This window comes from Panthera onca, chromosome E2 (genome assembly GCF_046562875.1).
Source record: "Panthera onca isolate mPanOnc1 chromosome E2, mPanOnc1 haplotype 2, whole genome shotgun sequence".
Lineage (NCBI taxonomy): Eukaryota > Metazoa > Chordata > Mammalia > Carnivora > Felidae > Panthera > Panthera onca.
This window is the reverse complement of record NC_138353.1, coordinates 11,025,450-11,041,565: the sequence shown is the minus strand read 5'-3', so window position 1 is coordinate 11,041,565 and position 16,116 is coordinate 11,025,450. Positions and strand designations below refer to the sequence as shown.

The following is a 16,116-nucleotide window of genomic DNA, read 5'->3' as shown; positions in this document are numbered from 1 at the left end:
TGACACAGAATAGATTTTACTTTCTTATCTTGTTTAGTATCTGTCTCCTGGCAGAATCTCAACTCTATAGGGGCGGCAGAGACTTGGGTCTCTTACTAAACGGATACAGCCCCTAGTGCCTGCCAAGTAGTAAGGATTCAGCGAGTATTTCCTAATGAACAAAGGAGAGAAGGAAGACAGACAGGCGACGGGCAGGCAGACAGGGATGGGAAACGTGTGTGCTTTCCACCATATTCAATCCTTCTGTCCACCTGAATTTTTCTATCATGTGCATGAATGATGATCATGATGGGATGAAGTTAGAAATCAATAACAGAAAGCAATCTAAAAGGGCCCCAATATTTGGAAACTAGACAGCCACTTCTAAATAACCCACGGGTCAAAGAAGGAAATCGCTGGAGAAACTGGAAATATACAGAACTGAATGACAATGTAGATACAACACATCAAATTTTATTGGATGCATCTCAGGTAGTGCTTAGAGGGCAATTTTATTTATTCGTTCATTCATTCACTCATTCATTCATTCATTTTTGAGAGAGAGCAAAAGAGCGTGAGCAGGGGAGGGGCAGAGAGAGAGGGAGACACAGAATCTGAAGCAGGCTCCGGGCTTCGAGCTGTCGGCACAGAGCCCGACGCGGGGCTCAAACCCAAAAACCAGGGGATCATGACCTGAGCTGATATCGGACACATCGGACACACAGGCGCCCCTAGGGAAATTTATATTTAAATACTTACATAGAAAAGAAGAAAGTTTAAAAACAATAATCTAGGGACACCTGGGCGGTCCAGTTGATTAAGCAACTGACTTCGGCTCAGGTCATGATCTCACGGCTTGTGGGTTCGAGCCCTACGTTGGGCTCTGTGCCGACAGCTCAGAGCCTGGAACCTCCTTCGGATTCTGTGTCTCCCTCTCTCTCTGCCCCTCCGCCAATGCACGCTCTGTATCTGCCTCTCTCTCTCAAAAATAAATATGCATTAAAAAATGTTTACACAATAATCTAAGGTTAAAAAAGGGCAAATGAAACCCAAGGCAAGTAGATAGAAGACCATAAGGATAACAGAAGAAATCAATGAAATAGAAAACAGGCAAGTGAAAGGAAAATAACAAGACCAAAGGTGATTTTTTTGATATATATGTTTATAAACCACTAGCAGGACAAATGATCAAGAGTAAAGAAAAACAAAAGCATAAAATATCACTGTCCAGGATGAAAGGGGAGATTTGTCAAGCTCAGAGCTGAGCATGAAGCCTGCTCAAGATTCTCTCTCTCTCTCTCTCTCTCTCTCTCTCTCTCTCCTTCTGCCCCTCTCCCTCATTCACACACACTCTCTCACTCTCTAAAATAAAAGCAAAAACCAAACAAAAAACCCATAATTTATGAAAACTGACACAAAGAAGTAGAAAACCTGAATAGTCCTATAACTAGTAAGGACACTGAATGTTATTAAAAACCTTCCCTTAAAGAAAACTAAAAGCCACGATGGACGTTTATATCAAATATTTAAGGAGGAAATCGTTCCAATTTTACACAAAATCTTGCAGAAAATAGAGAATAAGGGAACATTTTCCCAATTGTTTAATGAGGTAGGCAAAACCATGATATTAAAACCTGTCAAAGACATCACAAGAAAATAAAATTACATAATACATTACTCATGACCGCAGATGTAAAAAAAAAAAAAAAAAACAAAACCAAAAACATCTTTAGGAAAATGTTGGCAAATCAAAGCCAGCAATATATAAAAAGGATAACACACCATGACCAAGTGGCATATTTATCCAGGACTACAAGATTGATTTAACAGTCTTTTAAAAAGTCAATAATTTGTGGGGAGACTGGGTGGCTCGGTCGGTTAAGTATCTGACTTCAGCTCGGGTCATGATCTCGTGGTTTGTGGGTTTGAGCCCCACATTGGGCTCTGTGCTGACAGGGCAGAGCCTGCTTGGGATTCCGTCTCTCCGTCTCTCTCTCTCTCTCTCTCTCTCTCCCTGCCCCTCCCCCACTTGTGTGTGTGTGTGCGCTCTCCCTCTCTCAAAACAAAAAACTTTAAAAAAATAATAAAAATGTAAAAATCAGTATTTTAATTCGTAGTGGTAATAGAATCGTGGTTGCCAGCCGCCAAGATAGCCGCCAATAATCTCTGTCTCCTGGCATTTACACCCCCGTAGTGTCCCTTCCCACATGACACTAGGGTTGGTCTGCGCGCCCAGCAGAATATGATACAGCTGGCAGTGGATCACTTTTATAACCACAATTACGTTATAAAGACACTGACTCTTCAGTCTGGGACGCCCTCACTCTTGGATCACTCTCTTTGGGGGCAGCCAGCCGCCAGATCATGGCGAGCCCTGAGGAGAGGTCCATGTGCAGAGCAACCGAGCTCTTGGACCAACGGCGAGTGAGAAACAGACCCACCAGCGGCCGTGGGAGCGAGTCGGCTAGGAAGCCCACCTTCCGGCACCTGGCCAGCCTCCCGCTGGAGAGACTCAGAGCCAGGAGCACTCAACGAGGCCCCACCCCAATTCCCCGATTCTCGGGAACTGTGTGCGCTAATAAGGGTTTCTTACCACGTGAAAAAGTACTCGACGTCACGGTTCATCAGAGGAAAGTTTGACACCCACTGGGCTGGCTAAAATTCAAGCAGTGCAAACAATGATTATTGGCAAGGATGTGGAACGGCCAGACCCACGCGGGAAAACTCTTCGGCAGCTTCGTATAAAGTTAAGAATACCTTTTTCTTTACCGGACGACTCAGGACATCTCACTCCTGGGTATCTCCCCGAAAGAAATGCAAACATACTCCCATAGAGACTCGTTCAAGAAGGTTTACAGTCGCTTTCCCGGTAACAGCAACAACAAAAAAGGGACATCCAAGTGCCCATCACTAAGAGAGTAGATAAAGTGCATCATGTTTACATATTGGAATAAAGGAATACATAAAACAGCAGTAAAAGAAACAAATCACTGATACACGCAGCTGAAAGATCGCCCAAGCGTCACGTGGATAAAAGCTAGACACTAAGTTCCTATTACCTGATTCCATTTAGATGAAGCTAATGGTGATGGTGAGAGAAGTCATACAGGGTGACAGAACAGGAAAGGAAAGAACTTCCAGGGGTGATGGAAACTTTTTTTTTTTAATGTTTTATTTATTTTTGAGAGAGACAGAGTGTGAGCGGGGGAAGGGCAGACAGAGAGGGAGACAGAATCCGAGGAAGGCTCCAGGCTCTGAGCTGTCAGCACAGAGCCTGACGGGGGGGGGGGGGGGGGGGGGGGGGGGGGCTCGAACTCGTGAACCCCGTGTGAGATCATGACCTGAGCCGAAGTCGGACGTTTAACCGACTGAGCCACCCAGGCAACCCGGAACTGTTTTTAGATCTTGGAAGTTGGTTATACAGGCACATGCATTTATCGGTGCTAATTAAACTACACATTTCAGATCCGTGCACTGCATTTACAGAGACGGTATTAACAAAGAACACGCAAAAACCGAAATAATGAAACGTAAGAGGAGGAGTTTGGGAGGCCAGGGGCTGATTTCTTAGTCTGTATTGCCCCAGGGGACTTGTTTCTTTCTCTCTCTGAGACATTTCCCTACTCATAAACCCAGAATGATCATATAAACTCCCTAATAAAGTGGCTAATATCATTTGTTGAGATCACAGAAAGCATAATAAATGAAAACTGCTATTGGTTAAGAGATCATTATAAACAGTAAATAGCCTCGAGCCGGTCCCTGCCCTGGACGCCCTTCCCTGGATGTGTTCCAGCCAGCTGAAAGCCCACCCCAACACTGCTCCAGGGGTTACGGGATTTGTGGTGCCTCAAGCGGGGCGGCACCTTCCTCCCGCGGACTGACCCCATCCTCTACCACTGCCTCTGGGGCCCGCAGGGACGCACACTGCACCTGTCACCGGAGGAAACACGAACTGGCTCTGTCTACCAAGCGACTGGGGGAATCCCACCTCCCCAACACGGGGTCCAGAGGATTCAGTAGTGGTGAACCCTGCCCTTCAGACTGGCCAATCAGACTGCCTTCCTCGGACTGCGGCGATTGGCTCAAGGATGGGGGTGTGGCCGAACCTGAACCACCGATTCAGCCTGGGAATTTGGGCGGAACTGCCGCGAAGAAGGACCTCTCTGCACCCCTGGAGTCACCAGGCAGGTAATGAATAGCCCCAGATGGCAGCTCCCAGAGAGCAGGGATTTTTGTCTGCTCTGTCGACTGCTGAGTTAGTCAAACCTCCTAGAATAGTTCCTGGCGTACAGCAGGTACTGGGCAAAGATTTGTTGAGTGAACTATACAAGCCTGTCCTCGTCCCAGAAAACAATCCCACCTCTAGATCCCACCGATGCCTGGAGAGACCACCTCAGCTTAGTACAGACAGCGCCTGGGAGTGTCAGAGGCACAAGGGAAGCAGCTAATAAAGGGACTAAGAGTGCTCTAGGGATGCCATCTGGAGTCGGGCGGTCCCGGATTCAAGTCCTGCCTCTGCTACTTACTTGCTGTGGGACCTTGGGCACGTTTCTCAACCTCTCCGCGTCTCCACTTCCTCTTTCTCTTCCTGGCTAGCAGGGAAGCTGGTGCATTCAAGTCCTGTGCATGAACTGACATCAGGTTACTGAGCAGCTCTGCTCAGTTTCTTCATCCACTAAGGTAGTGTATCATGTTTAAGCCTTAGTGCTCGTGATAAGTAATGCTATTTTACATTATTCTTTCTTTTTTAAGATTTTTGTTTTGTTTTCAAGTAACCTCTACACCCAACGTGGGCTTGAACTCACAACCCCAAGATCAAGGGTCACATGCTCTACCAACTGAGCCAGCCAGGCGCCCCTACTTTATAGTCTTCTTCTTTTTTTTTTAGAATGAGATTTTGTGTTTTACTTTATTTATTTATTTTTGTATATTTCTTTTTGAAGAGGGGAGGGGCAGAGAGAGAGAGACAGAGGATCTGAAACATGCTCTGAGCTGTCAGCACAGAGCCCGACGCAGGGCTCGAACTCATGGGACTGTGAGATCATGACCTGAGCCAAAGTCAGACGCTTAACCGACTGAGCCACCCAGGTGCCCCTATGTTATTCTTTACTGTCTTATTAACAATATCTTCTCGGGGCGCCTGGGTGGCTCAGTCGGTTAAGCGGCCGACTTCGGCTCAGGTCATGATCTCACGGTCCGTGAGTTCGAGCCCCGCGTCGGGCTCTGTGCTGACAGCTCAGAGCCTGAAGCCTGCTTCAGATTCTGTGTCTCCCTCTCTCTCTGACCCTCCCCCGTTCATGCACTGTCTCTCTCTGTCTCAAAAATAAATAAACATTAAAAAAAAATAAAAAAAAAAACAACAATAAATTCTCCTGCCATTAGAGTCTAGAAGTAACACTCACCCCCCACTCCCCTCCCATATAGCACGTGGTGGTATGTGACTGGATTCTGGCCAATCTGCAGTGAGGGAAGTCTTCTGGGGGCTTCTGGGCAAAGACTTCTCTACTTGAAGAACACGCTCTCATTTCCCAGCCCCACCCCCCATCCCTCATACAAACATACATTCCCTCTCTCTCTCTCTCTCTCTCTCTCTCTCTCTGTCCCTTGGACACTGCCATACAAAGGCATGATGTCTGGAGCTCCAGCAGCCCTTCGAAGCCTTGAGGAGAGTTACCGCCTGAACACAAAGATGGAATTGATGGAAAGAGTCCTCAGGTCCCTCATAACATCCCCAAGCCACCAACCCAACCACAGAGCCACCTTCCTCCACCAACAACAAACATCCTTCTGATTTCGGTTTAATTAAGGTTTACTGGCTGGGTTTTCAATTAATCACAGATGAGCGCCAACTGATTTGTATCTGGTTCTTTCTCTCAGGATAAGCATGTATTACTTTTGTAAATTTTAGTAAGTCGCTCCAGAAAACTTCGAAGGAAAAAACAAACAAACCCTAAAACCCAAAAGTAACCAAAAGTGTGATTCCATTAAAACAGAGAGATAATGATGGCAGCACATTCAGCACGGAGTCTGGGGCACACTAAGCCCTCAGCGGAGGGGAGCTGCTGCGGGTATGTGAGCAGCAAACGCAAGGCCGAGGTGGGTTTGGCAGCCGAAGGATAGCTTAGTACAGAGGGGGAGCGGGGGGGCTCCTGAGGCGGGGCGCCTGGGTGGCTCAGCCGGTTAGGTATCCGACTTCAGCTCGGGTCATGATCTTGCAGTTAGTGGGTTCGGGCCCCACGTCGGGCTCTGTGCTGACAGCTCAGAGCCTGGAGCCTGCTTCGGATCCTGTGTCTCCCTCCGTCTCTGCCTCTCCCCCGCTCACGCTCGGTCTCTCAAAAATACATAAATATTAAAAAACTGTTTAAAAGGGGGCTCCCGAGGAAATCACCACCTATATGGGGGCTTAGGGGTCTGAAGTGGGGCCAACTGGAGCTGGAGAGCAGGAAAAGAGGAGAAGCCAAGAAGCTGGAAGCGGGGTAAGACTCCAGTGAGGGGCAGAGGCACATCCTGGGGGGCGGAGACATCAGGATAGGCCTCTCAGGAAATGACTAGAGAGTCTCAAGGAGGGGTGAACAAAGAGTAGGTAAGGTTTCTTTGGGGCATAGGAAGAAAATGTCAGGACTTCTGGTCATGTTTATGTTTTGAAGGAGGAGGAGGGAAAAGGGAGGAAGGAAAAGGAAGAGTACCAAGATGAAGGAAGGGGAGGAGGAAAAGGAGAAGAAACTGGGCTCTCCTAGGCGTAGACAGCTATAGGAGCTACCCTCTCAGCAGGCAGGTGCCCTCAGCAACCCCGGATGCTGAAAGGGTGACACAGGCGCCCTCTCCTGTCCACTCGGCGTATTGCAGCCCGGGCAAATGGATTCCCGGGGATATTCCCAGGTTGCAAATCAACCAGCCCTCACAAAACGGCTTCTTAAAAAAGACTCCTGCTCAGAAGCCATGGACTAAAAACTTAACAATGTGAGCGCAAGCATAATCCAACAAATGCCTCTGCATCGGAAGGGTGGGGCTGAAAGATGAGCAGTGGGATTAAATAGAGCTGACAGCACACTTCTCTCGTTTGGCTCTCTGTGTTTCTGTTTGTTAGGTCTTTGCCAGCTCTGACCGCCCCATACAAACAATGTCAAAACTACACTCTCACAGAGAGTTTCCAAACGTATTTAACAACGCCTGTATAAGAAAATATTTTTAGCAAGAGGAAAAATATTTGGGGGGGGGGGGCATGAATAAACTAAACATTTTTATTTTGCTTTCTATTTTTTTAATGTTTATTTATTTGGGGGGATGCCAGTGCAAAGGGGGCAGGGGCAGAGAGACAGAGAGACAGAGAGAGAGAGAGACAGAGGGGATCCAAACAGGCTCCACGCTAACAGCAGCGAGCCCAAGTGGGGCTGGAACTCACAAACAGCGAGATCATGACCGGAGCCGAAGTTGGACGCTCAACCAATGGGCCACCCAGGTGTCCCTAAAAATTTTATTTTTTTAAATATTAATTTCACACCTTCCAAGTTTTTAACATTTTTAAGTGCACACAGTATATATTCACAGTATTATATGTCAGCACTATGCATGACTAGGTAACTGCACACACACACACACACACACACACACACACACACACGAGAACGTGCAACACGTTTCCTTAACGGGACAGCATAATAAAAGCGGCATCTGGAGGTCACCAGTAGCAGCCTGGCTGTCATGCAACATAACTCATGTGGTGCTCTGGAGATTATAAATAGACCCCAGGGAAGTGATTTTCAAATGTTCTCTCGCACAGGAGGATCCTCTCTGGACGGTGGTAGCAATAAAAATGTCCAGCCCTTCCTTCCCCAGATGGACCCAATCAGGACCTGCAGGTGGCACTCCTGGGCAGCTAAGGGGAGCACCCCACACCACTTTTTTCCCTTGAGATGTCTTTCAGCATACCAGTCCTCTCGGCAGCTGTGTTTAATCTGGCGTTTGTTTAGTGCTTGCATTGAATTCTGAACGTCCACTGTATGGGTCATTTCTCAAAGCTCTATTCGGCTCTTTTTCCAACTGCCTGGTAATTTCTGATGGCACTCATGTTTTCACATCCCTCCTAATGCGTCCCTTTCATATACAAACACAGGTATTTTACGTCCACATCTGATCTTTCTGATATCCACAGCGTTTCCAGATCTCGCTCGTGGTGCCTGTTTCTCCACACAGTACGTAACTTTTTCTCAGAGGTGCCAGGACGCCACCTGAAGGGATTCTCCAAGGCTCAGGCAGAAAGGGGACTCCTCCGGGGAGGGCTCGTTTGTCCTTGTCAGGTGCACACAGCCTGGGTTCATTCTCAGCTTGCTGTTTCCAGGGCCTTTCAAGGGGTATAATTCAGGCCCCAAACCCACATGAGGGACCATCAGTGGCCACAAATTCTCACAGGAGACTTTTTAAAATCTCCCTCTAGCCCTAAGGCTGTGCCTTCCTCTGCAGGGTGGGTTTTTCCTAGTTCACCCTTTCCCTCAAGGTACCCCTTTCCTGGGATCTGGTTTTGCACCAGATGGTCCCCTGCCCAGAGTTCCCACAGGATAGCTCCTGTCCCCAGGGCCACGGGACTCTGTCAATGTCCCCAGAGTATAAGGCGGCTTCAGTGCTTACTCCCCTCCTTGGCTTCTTGCTCTGGGAGGAGTCCATTTCCTTCCTTGCAAGTACCCCATGCATTTCAAAGAATGCTTTAAACATTCTGTGAAGCGTTAGGTAGTGGGAGGCCCTCTCCTAAGCCACACAGCCCTCTCTCTATTTGACTCAGATAACTCTGATCCCAGCTCCTAACCAGACACACATAATAACTGCTCCGTGCTAGTTAGAAATGTGCAGGGGAAAGCCCAGATCCTTCTGCCCGTGGTAAGCCTGTGAGAGCTGGCTGAGGAAGGGGGATCACTACCACCATGAGGCAGGAAGTCCTGACCGTTCTGTTCGGCTACGACAGTGGGCCAGGAGCGCACAGTGAGAAGGATCCCACCAGAAGGCTTAGCATTAGGAGGAGGATGATGATGATGGCGACGGGAAAACGTTTAGGCAGTGCTTAAGGGCCGGGCACCGTTTAATGCTCTGTGGATATGAACTCATGGCACCGCTGTAACAATACAACATTCAGACAACAAAACTGAGGCCCAGAGAAGCTAAATAACTTGCCAGGGGTCACAAAGAAAGTGGCAGAACTGGGACTCACCCACAGGCAGCCCAGCTGCAGAGGACGGGTGCTTGGTCACTGAGCCACGCTGCTATTTATTGAACTTAGAACGTTCCAGGCCTTTGCTAGGGGTATTCCTGCAAGCAACAGACCCTCCCCATCAGACCTATGAGGTAAGGAGTCTGAAACACATCTCAGGAGGCTGAACTCAAGGTGTCGGCAGGGGAGAACACCTTTCCTTGCCTCTTTCAGCTTCTAGAGACTGCCTGCATGTCTTGGCTCACGGCCCCTCCTCCGTGTTCAAGACCAGCAAGGCAGCATATTCAAATCGTTCCCTCTCCCGTCTCCCTCTTTCACCTATAAGGACCCTTATGATTACACTGGCACACCTGGATGATGCAGGACCCTCTCTCCCTATCCCCACACCCTTGATTTCAATCACACCTGTAAAGTCCCCTCTGTCACGGAAGTCAACCCATTCGACAGGTTCCTGGGATTAGGATGTGGACATCTTTAGGGGACAATTATCCCACCGACTGTGAGTAGTAAGCCAGGAAAAATGACCAGTATTTTAGGAATAAACACAAACAAACCGGGATTTTCCCACTGCCCAGGGACGCCCCGCGGCCCCCCCAGAAGTGTCAGCAGAACACTTTGCAAGAGTGCTCCCAACATGCCTGGCGGCACCAATCACCAAACGTACGTATCTCGACCTCTCCCTCACCCCACCACAGAAATCTTTGCTTAAAAAGATCCTTGGGGCACCTGGGTGGCTCAGCCAGTTAAGTGACCGACTTCGGCTCAGGTCATGATCTCATGGTTCGTGGGTTCGAGCCCCGCGTCGGGCTCTGTGCTGACAGCTCAGAGCCTGGAGCCTACTTTGGATTCTGTGTCTCCCTTTCTCTCTGCCCCTCCCCTGCTCACGCTCTGTGTCTCTTTCTCTCGAAAATAAACAACCATTTAAAAAAAAATTTTTTTTAATATAAATAAATAAAAAGATCCTTGCTAGCAGACAGTCTTTCCTTTGCTGTCCTGCCCTCTGCTCCTGTGCAGTGTATTCAATAAACCTCTATCTCCTCTGTTCCACTTTCGTGAATTCTTTCCTCGCTGGTGCTGCTGGCCTCCACCCAACCGGGTTGCCCCACATTTGCTGGCCCTCGTGGGAACCCTCTGCCATCCAGATTTTCCAGGAATTTCTTGGGACATTCCCTCGTGGACCGATTCTACCCTCCTTGGGGAACTGACTGACGGTCAAGGTTACTCCTCGGTGAGGATCCGAAGCCCCAGGGGGAACCGGCCACGTTGCCCTTGCCCGAAAGGGTGAGGGATTTCCCCTTTTGCCCTTCAGAGGGATCCCTCCCTCCATCTCCTTTCTCTCTTTGGCCCTTCGGCGGCCTAACCCTAGTGCTCCTCAGACAACTGAAGATCTCTGGCCAGGGTGGCTCCCGCGTGTGGTCGGAACGTCCGAGGGATGACAGGTTGGACTGTCCGCGCCTATGAGGGCAAAAGACCCCTTTCCTCGGCTCTCCCGCTCCCCGAGGCCTCCGGTCCCAACGAGCAGCACAACTGCAGTGGCACCTCGTCCAGGGCAAATCCACACACATTATGGGCTGGTGGGGACCCGTCTCTGACCCTGGCTGACTTCAGCCACCTTGCTTCTTTTGGGTCCCCCCCTTTTTTTCCTTTGTTCCTGTGGATCCGGCCACCATCTTGATCTATGGGAAAAGCATGTTGCTACACGTCTGAGTGAATGCAACAATTCCATGTACAAGGCACGGTTCAACAAGGATTCCGGCTCATACCACTGGAGGGTCCCCTCCCCCTAAATCCCGTGGACCTGGCAGCCGAGGAATTTCACTCCAATCGCCTATCAGCATGTTAATCTAATACCGTGCTCTGGTCCATAACGGCACAGAACCCCTGATGGGCCGACAAGTGGAGGCAGGGACGGCGCCCCCCAACCCCGCTTCAGCTTGAAGCAGCTACTGAGGATGAGGCCTCTCCCCTAAATGCCAAAGACCTGTCATTGTGGATCTGTCAGCGGGGAATGGAGAGGCCGCTTTTAGGCAACGGGCTTGAGCAATGGAAAAGCAAGTAAGCGAAAAGGGCCCGCAGGGACCACTGGACTGAATGCACACAGGCTCACGAGGTGACCCACCTCAGGACATCCATAGGCCCCAGCTGACCGATGGGCTACTTAACTGGGCACCCGTATCGAAAAAGGGAAATTCCATACCTTCCCATACCTTCTCCCTCTCCCCCCTTAGCTATAGCCCCCCACCACTGCCGCGGAGCAGACGGTCTCTCTTTTGCTGCTCCCTTACAGTGTGTCCGATAACCTTCTATCTCCCCAAGTAAGTAAAAAAATCATAAAGTAAAAAGATCCTTGCCTCCCCAACACAGCGTATCATCGATGACTTACGCTTCTTGTATTTACTGTTCTTTCCTCAGAAGTACCTATCTACCACTCCGGCCTCCGTTGTGAGAACACAGCCAGGCCCGCCCTGCTGAGTCCAAAGCATCTCAGCCAAAGGCACAGATGCTGGATGTGCTGGTCAGCGCGCGGAGGCCTGACCCAGGAGAACGCACAGCTGCCATAGGATCTGGAAAATTCTGCTCACACAGGCTGGGGGCCACGGCAAGGGGAAGACAGCAAAGGGAAAATACCAAACGACATGATTTTTAGAGTGTAAATATAGAAGAAGTCCGTGCACTCTAACACCTAATAGCACCTCTAACTAAATCTATCCCAAGCTGAATTCCTGGTCTTTTCTGTCCAACCTGACCCCTCTTGCAGTCATTGTCACACCCAATCCAGGGGAAATCGTGCCAGCGCCGCCTTCCAAACAAATATACTGGGTATTCATTACTAAGGGGAAGGAAGGAAGGAAGGAAGGAAGGAAGGAAGGAAGGAAGGAAGGAAGGAAAAGAAAGAAAGAGAAAGAAAGAGAAAGAAAGAAAGAAAGAAAGAAAGAAAGAAAAGGAAGAAAGAAAAGGAAGAAAGAAAGGAAGGAAGGAAGGAAGAAAGAAAAGAAAAGAAAAGAAAAGAAAAGAAAGAAAGAAAGAAAGAAAGAAAGAAAGAAAGAAAGAAAAAGAAAGAAAGAAAGAAAAGAATGCCGTTATAGAGCAGGATCAGCAAACTTTTTCTGAAAAGGCCACGGCGTAAATATTTTAGACCTGTGGGCCCTAAAACCCAACTCTGCAGCCACAGGCAATATGCAAACAAATGAGTGTGGCTGTGTGCCAATAAAACTTTATTTACAAAGACGGGCAGTGGGCTGGATTGCTAAACCACGTCACAGATTAAACGATACTAAGGAGGCGTGACAATCAGGCGCAGTGCGTGATCCTTGAGCAGACCCTAGATTAAAAATAATAATAAACCACTAAAAAGGACGTTTTGGGGATAACTGGAGAAATCAGAAAATGAGCTATGTATTAAATATTAGCTATATATTAAGTGATATCGCTATCAAAATCATTGTTATCAATGTTAAATTTGTGACATCGGTGCTGCGTTATATACGAGAATGTCTTTGTTGTTAGGAAACACAGACTAAAATATTTATGTCCGCAACTTATTTTCAAATTGTTTAGAAAAAGAAGAGTGTGTATACATATGCACACGCATGTATGTATGAGAGCGAAACAAGGCAAACTTGTGGAAAGCGAATAACTGATGAACTAGGTGGTAAAGGGTATGTAACTGATGATCGTACCATTCTTCCTTTTTTTCTTAAATAACTTAAGCTTTTTGTTTTCTAAGTGTATTTCTTTATTTTCAGTGATCTCTACGCCCAACACGGAAGGACTCACAATCCTGAGATCAGCATCTGAAGCACCAGCCAGCTGCCCCTACACCATTCTCTCTTTCAACTGCTCTGCGGGTTTGACATTTTTAAAGTGTTTTTGTTTTCTTTTTAATTTATTTTTGAGGGAGAGAGACAGAGCGTGAGTGGGGGAGGGGCAGAGAGAGAGAGGGAGACGACAGAATCCGAAGCAGGCTGCAGGCTCTGAGCGGGCAGCACAGAGCCCGACACGGGGCTCGAACCCACGAACTGTGAGATCACGACCTGAGCCGAAGTCGGATGGCCAACCCATTAAGCCACCCAGGCGCCCCTGGGTTTGCCAGGTGAAAAAACATCTCCAGAAACGGAGGCCTCCTCCCCACTCACCTTCTACCTAGAGTACTGTGGTCAACTCCTCCCTGCAGCCACCTTTACCCTAAGATTGCCAAAAGGCTCCTGTTAAAATATAACTCAGATCCTGTCCCTCCTTGGCTGATACCTTCCTGGGAGTCCCACCCACTCAAAAGGAAAACCAAAGCACTGCAGGGACCCACAGGCCCTGAGCAACTTGCCCCCACCTTTCCACCCTCAGTTTCCTCTCTACCCTGTCTCTTTGCTCAGCCACACTGGCTTCCTCACTGCTTGTCAAACGTTATCAGGCAAACTCTCACCTCAGGGCCTTTGCAAGTGCAGGAATGTTCGTTCTTTCTCCAGATACCTGCACTGCATGCTCCCTCCTCTCATATTCTCACTGAGGTCTCCCTGTTGCCCTCTCTAAACTTACAACCGTTCCCCCAGACGGTTCTCCTTTTGCAGCCCTGATGCTTCCTCCCAGAGCAAGTACTGCTATCTACTAGAATTCAGAGTTTAACTACTTATTTTATGATCTGGCTCCCCCTGCCCCCGCCCCAAGAATGCAAAATCCCCAAGGCCAAGATTCTGTGCCTTTTCTTCTTTTCTGTATCCATAACATCTACACAACAGCCTTTTCTCAGTACCACAGACTGACTTAGCATTTTACAGCCATTTACTCCTCACAACAGAAGCGTTCTTGACCGCATAAATGAACACGTAGCGGACCCACAAAATGGGAATAATTTTGTGAGGATTTAATGCCAGGAGGCCTGTGAAGTGCTCAGCATAGAGCCTGGCACAAAGTGAGTGCCCATTAAATGTTGCTATTATATAATGCCCACTGCACAGAACACTGAAGCTCTGAGTGACCTGGCCAGGAAGGCGTGGGGTCCAGATTAGAAGCGATGTCAGTGTGACCCAAGAAGCCACTTCCTAAACCACGGTGCTAAGACACGGTGTTGGGGAGAAAGGCAGTGGGAGAACCCAGAAACTAGCGCTGGGAATCCAGAGGGCAGGATTTTTTTAAGTCCTGACTCTGGCCCAAACTCCCATGTGTGACCTCGGCAATTCCCTTCTGGTCTCGAGGCCTCTGTTCTCTGCTGTAAACTGGGGGAGTCATTTCCCTTCCCTGACACGGGGATGTAACAGTGCGAGGGTCAAATGAGAGAAGTGATAGGGGAGCACTCTGGTAGCTGTGAAACCCGACGCTTTTCCATTCTAAGATCTGCACCTCTGGCAGAGGCCTCACAAAATATCAAAGCACCAAGAATTCTAGGCCCTGGAAAGCAAACTTTAGGTACCCAAACTTATAAGGACGGCCTGGCAAACGACCCGATCAAGTCTCTCCTTGGCCCCGCCCCTAGTTCCTCTCAGTCCCAGAATGTCCCGCCCATATTACTACTGCCCCCTACACTATGGGCTCGTCTAGACGTCAGTCTTCACGTGCTCTCTTCCTCTATTGGCTGATATTCCTAACTCGGGCAAGGGCGCCGTGCCCTGCCCCCTGCTCCACGGCCGTTCTTACTATTGGGCTACCCGCATGCCCCTCTTCCAAGGACCCTCCTTATTGGCTGTAGAGCTTTGCCGGTTCGGGCTGTGATTGGTTGGAAACAGAAGTCCATCCCCTGAGCAACCACCAGAGAGGGGTTGGAGAATGGAAAGGTTGGAGAGATGTGGGGTCAAACTCACGCTGAGCGGGCGGGAGGCAGATATAGGTCTTGAAGAACTCGCTTCGGCGGGCGGCCTCCTTAATGCGGTTGGCAAGCGGCTTGCTGACCTGCCGAATTCCCAGGTATAGCAGCTTCGCCATAGGGAACGCGCCTACCACCATCTTGGCGGTCGCACGGGGCACGCGCAACCTTGCCGACTGGGCGGGGCGCCTCCGATCTCTCCCTCCTCCCCCGCCCGTTCGTCTCCGTGCGTGCGTGCGTACGTGCGTACGCTCGGGGAGGGGGCACTGCAGGGGCGCCCCCTGATGTCACCGCGTCGACGCTGACGCTTGACGTCCGATCGTTGAATATGCAAATAAAAAGCGGAAGTGAGGCGGGTCAGGGGGCGGAGCCGTTAAACTGCTGCTCGCGGGAGCGTGGTTGGGTTCCCACGCCCGCTTTGGCTGTTGTCACCGTGTTCTTTCGTGACGTCTTGTACTTAGGTGGCTTCCCCGCTTAAAGGAGTCTCTTAATTAGTCCTGATTAGGGCTAATGAGTCCCAAATGCACTTTCCCCGCAGGTTAGAGCCCTCACTGGGAATAAGAAAAAACCGACCATGAAGTCATACAGACCTGGGCTGGGATCCCAGCTCCGCCCTTTGCTTGCTTGTGATGTTAGGCGAATGATGTAACCTTTCTGGGCATCAGTATTCCCGTCTACAAAAGGGGACTTACCTTGTTAGGTAGTTGTAAGGCTTGCCTGCGAATCTCGAATGTCAAACAGTGAGTGAGCCGTGGTAAGTGGTTAGAAGGTGCCAGTCACCGCCCTCGATACACAGCCCTTAATGCTATACAGGTATTAACATTATTATTGCTAACTCCAGCCTGAGGGTGCATTCCATTTCCAGAAATAGCTAATCCAACCCTTTCCTAAGTGACTGAGGCACGGAGTCGGGGCGGGGGGCTAGCAGAGGTCTCTCAGCCAGCAGAAGGGGGATAGCCCAGCGTCTTGGCTAGTAAAACCACACCCTTCTCAAGCAGCCCCACTTCCTCCATTGGTGGGCGAGGGTCCCCAGGGAGCTGGCTCAAGGAGTTTAAGGACATGTCCCAGACTGTCCTCCTTTACCCAGCAGGGAGCAAAATCATATAAACAAGGTCAGGGAGGGGTTGAGAGAAATTTCTGG

At 49.3% G+C, this 16,116-nt stretch overlaps 1 protein-coding gene across 2 annotated transcripts in view; it reads right to left on the bottom strand.

Moving 5' to 3' along the window:
* OPA3 (outer mitochondrial membrane lipid metabolism regulator OPA3) overlaps positions 1-15,264 on the bottom strand; it is a 70,020-nt gene extending 54,756 nt beyond the window's left edge. The window contains exon 1 of one of the 2 annotated variants that reach the window (XM_078439673.2): positions 14,974-15,264. In XM_078439673.2, the coding sequence (XP_078295799.1) occupies positions 14,974-15,115 (142 nt within the window). In that variant the 5' untranslated portion in view covers positions 15,116-15,264. The remainder of the gene's footprint in view (positions 1-14,973) is intronic. The other variant, XM_060651486.3, reaches the window with a different exon arrangement.
* Positions 15,265-16,116: the final 852 nt, after the last annotated feature.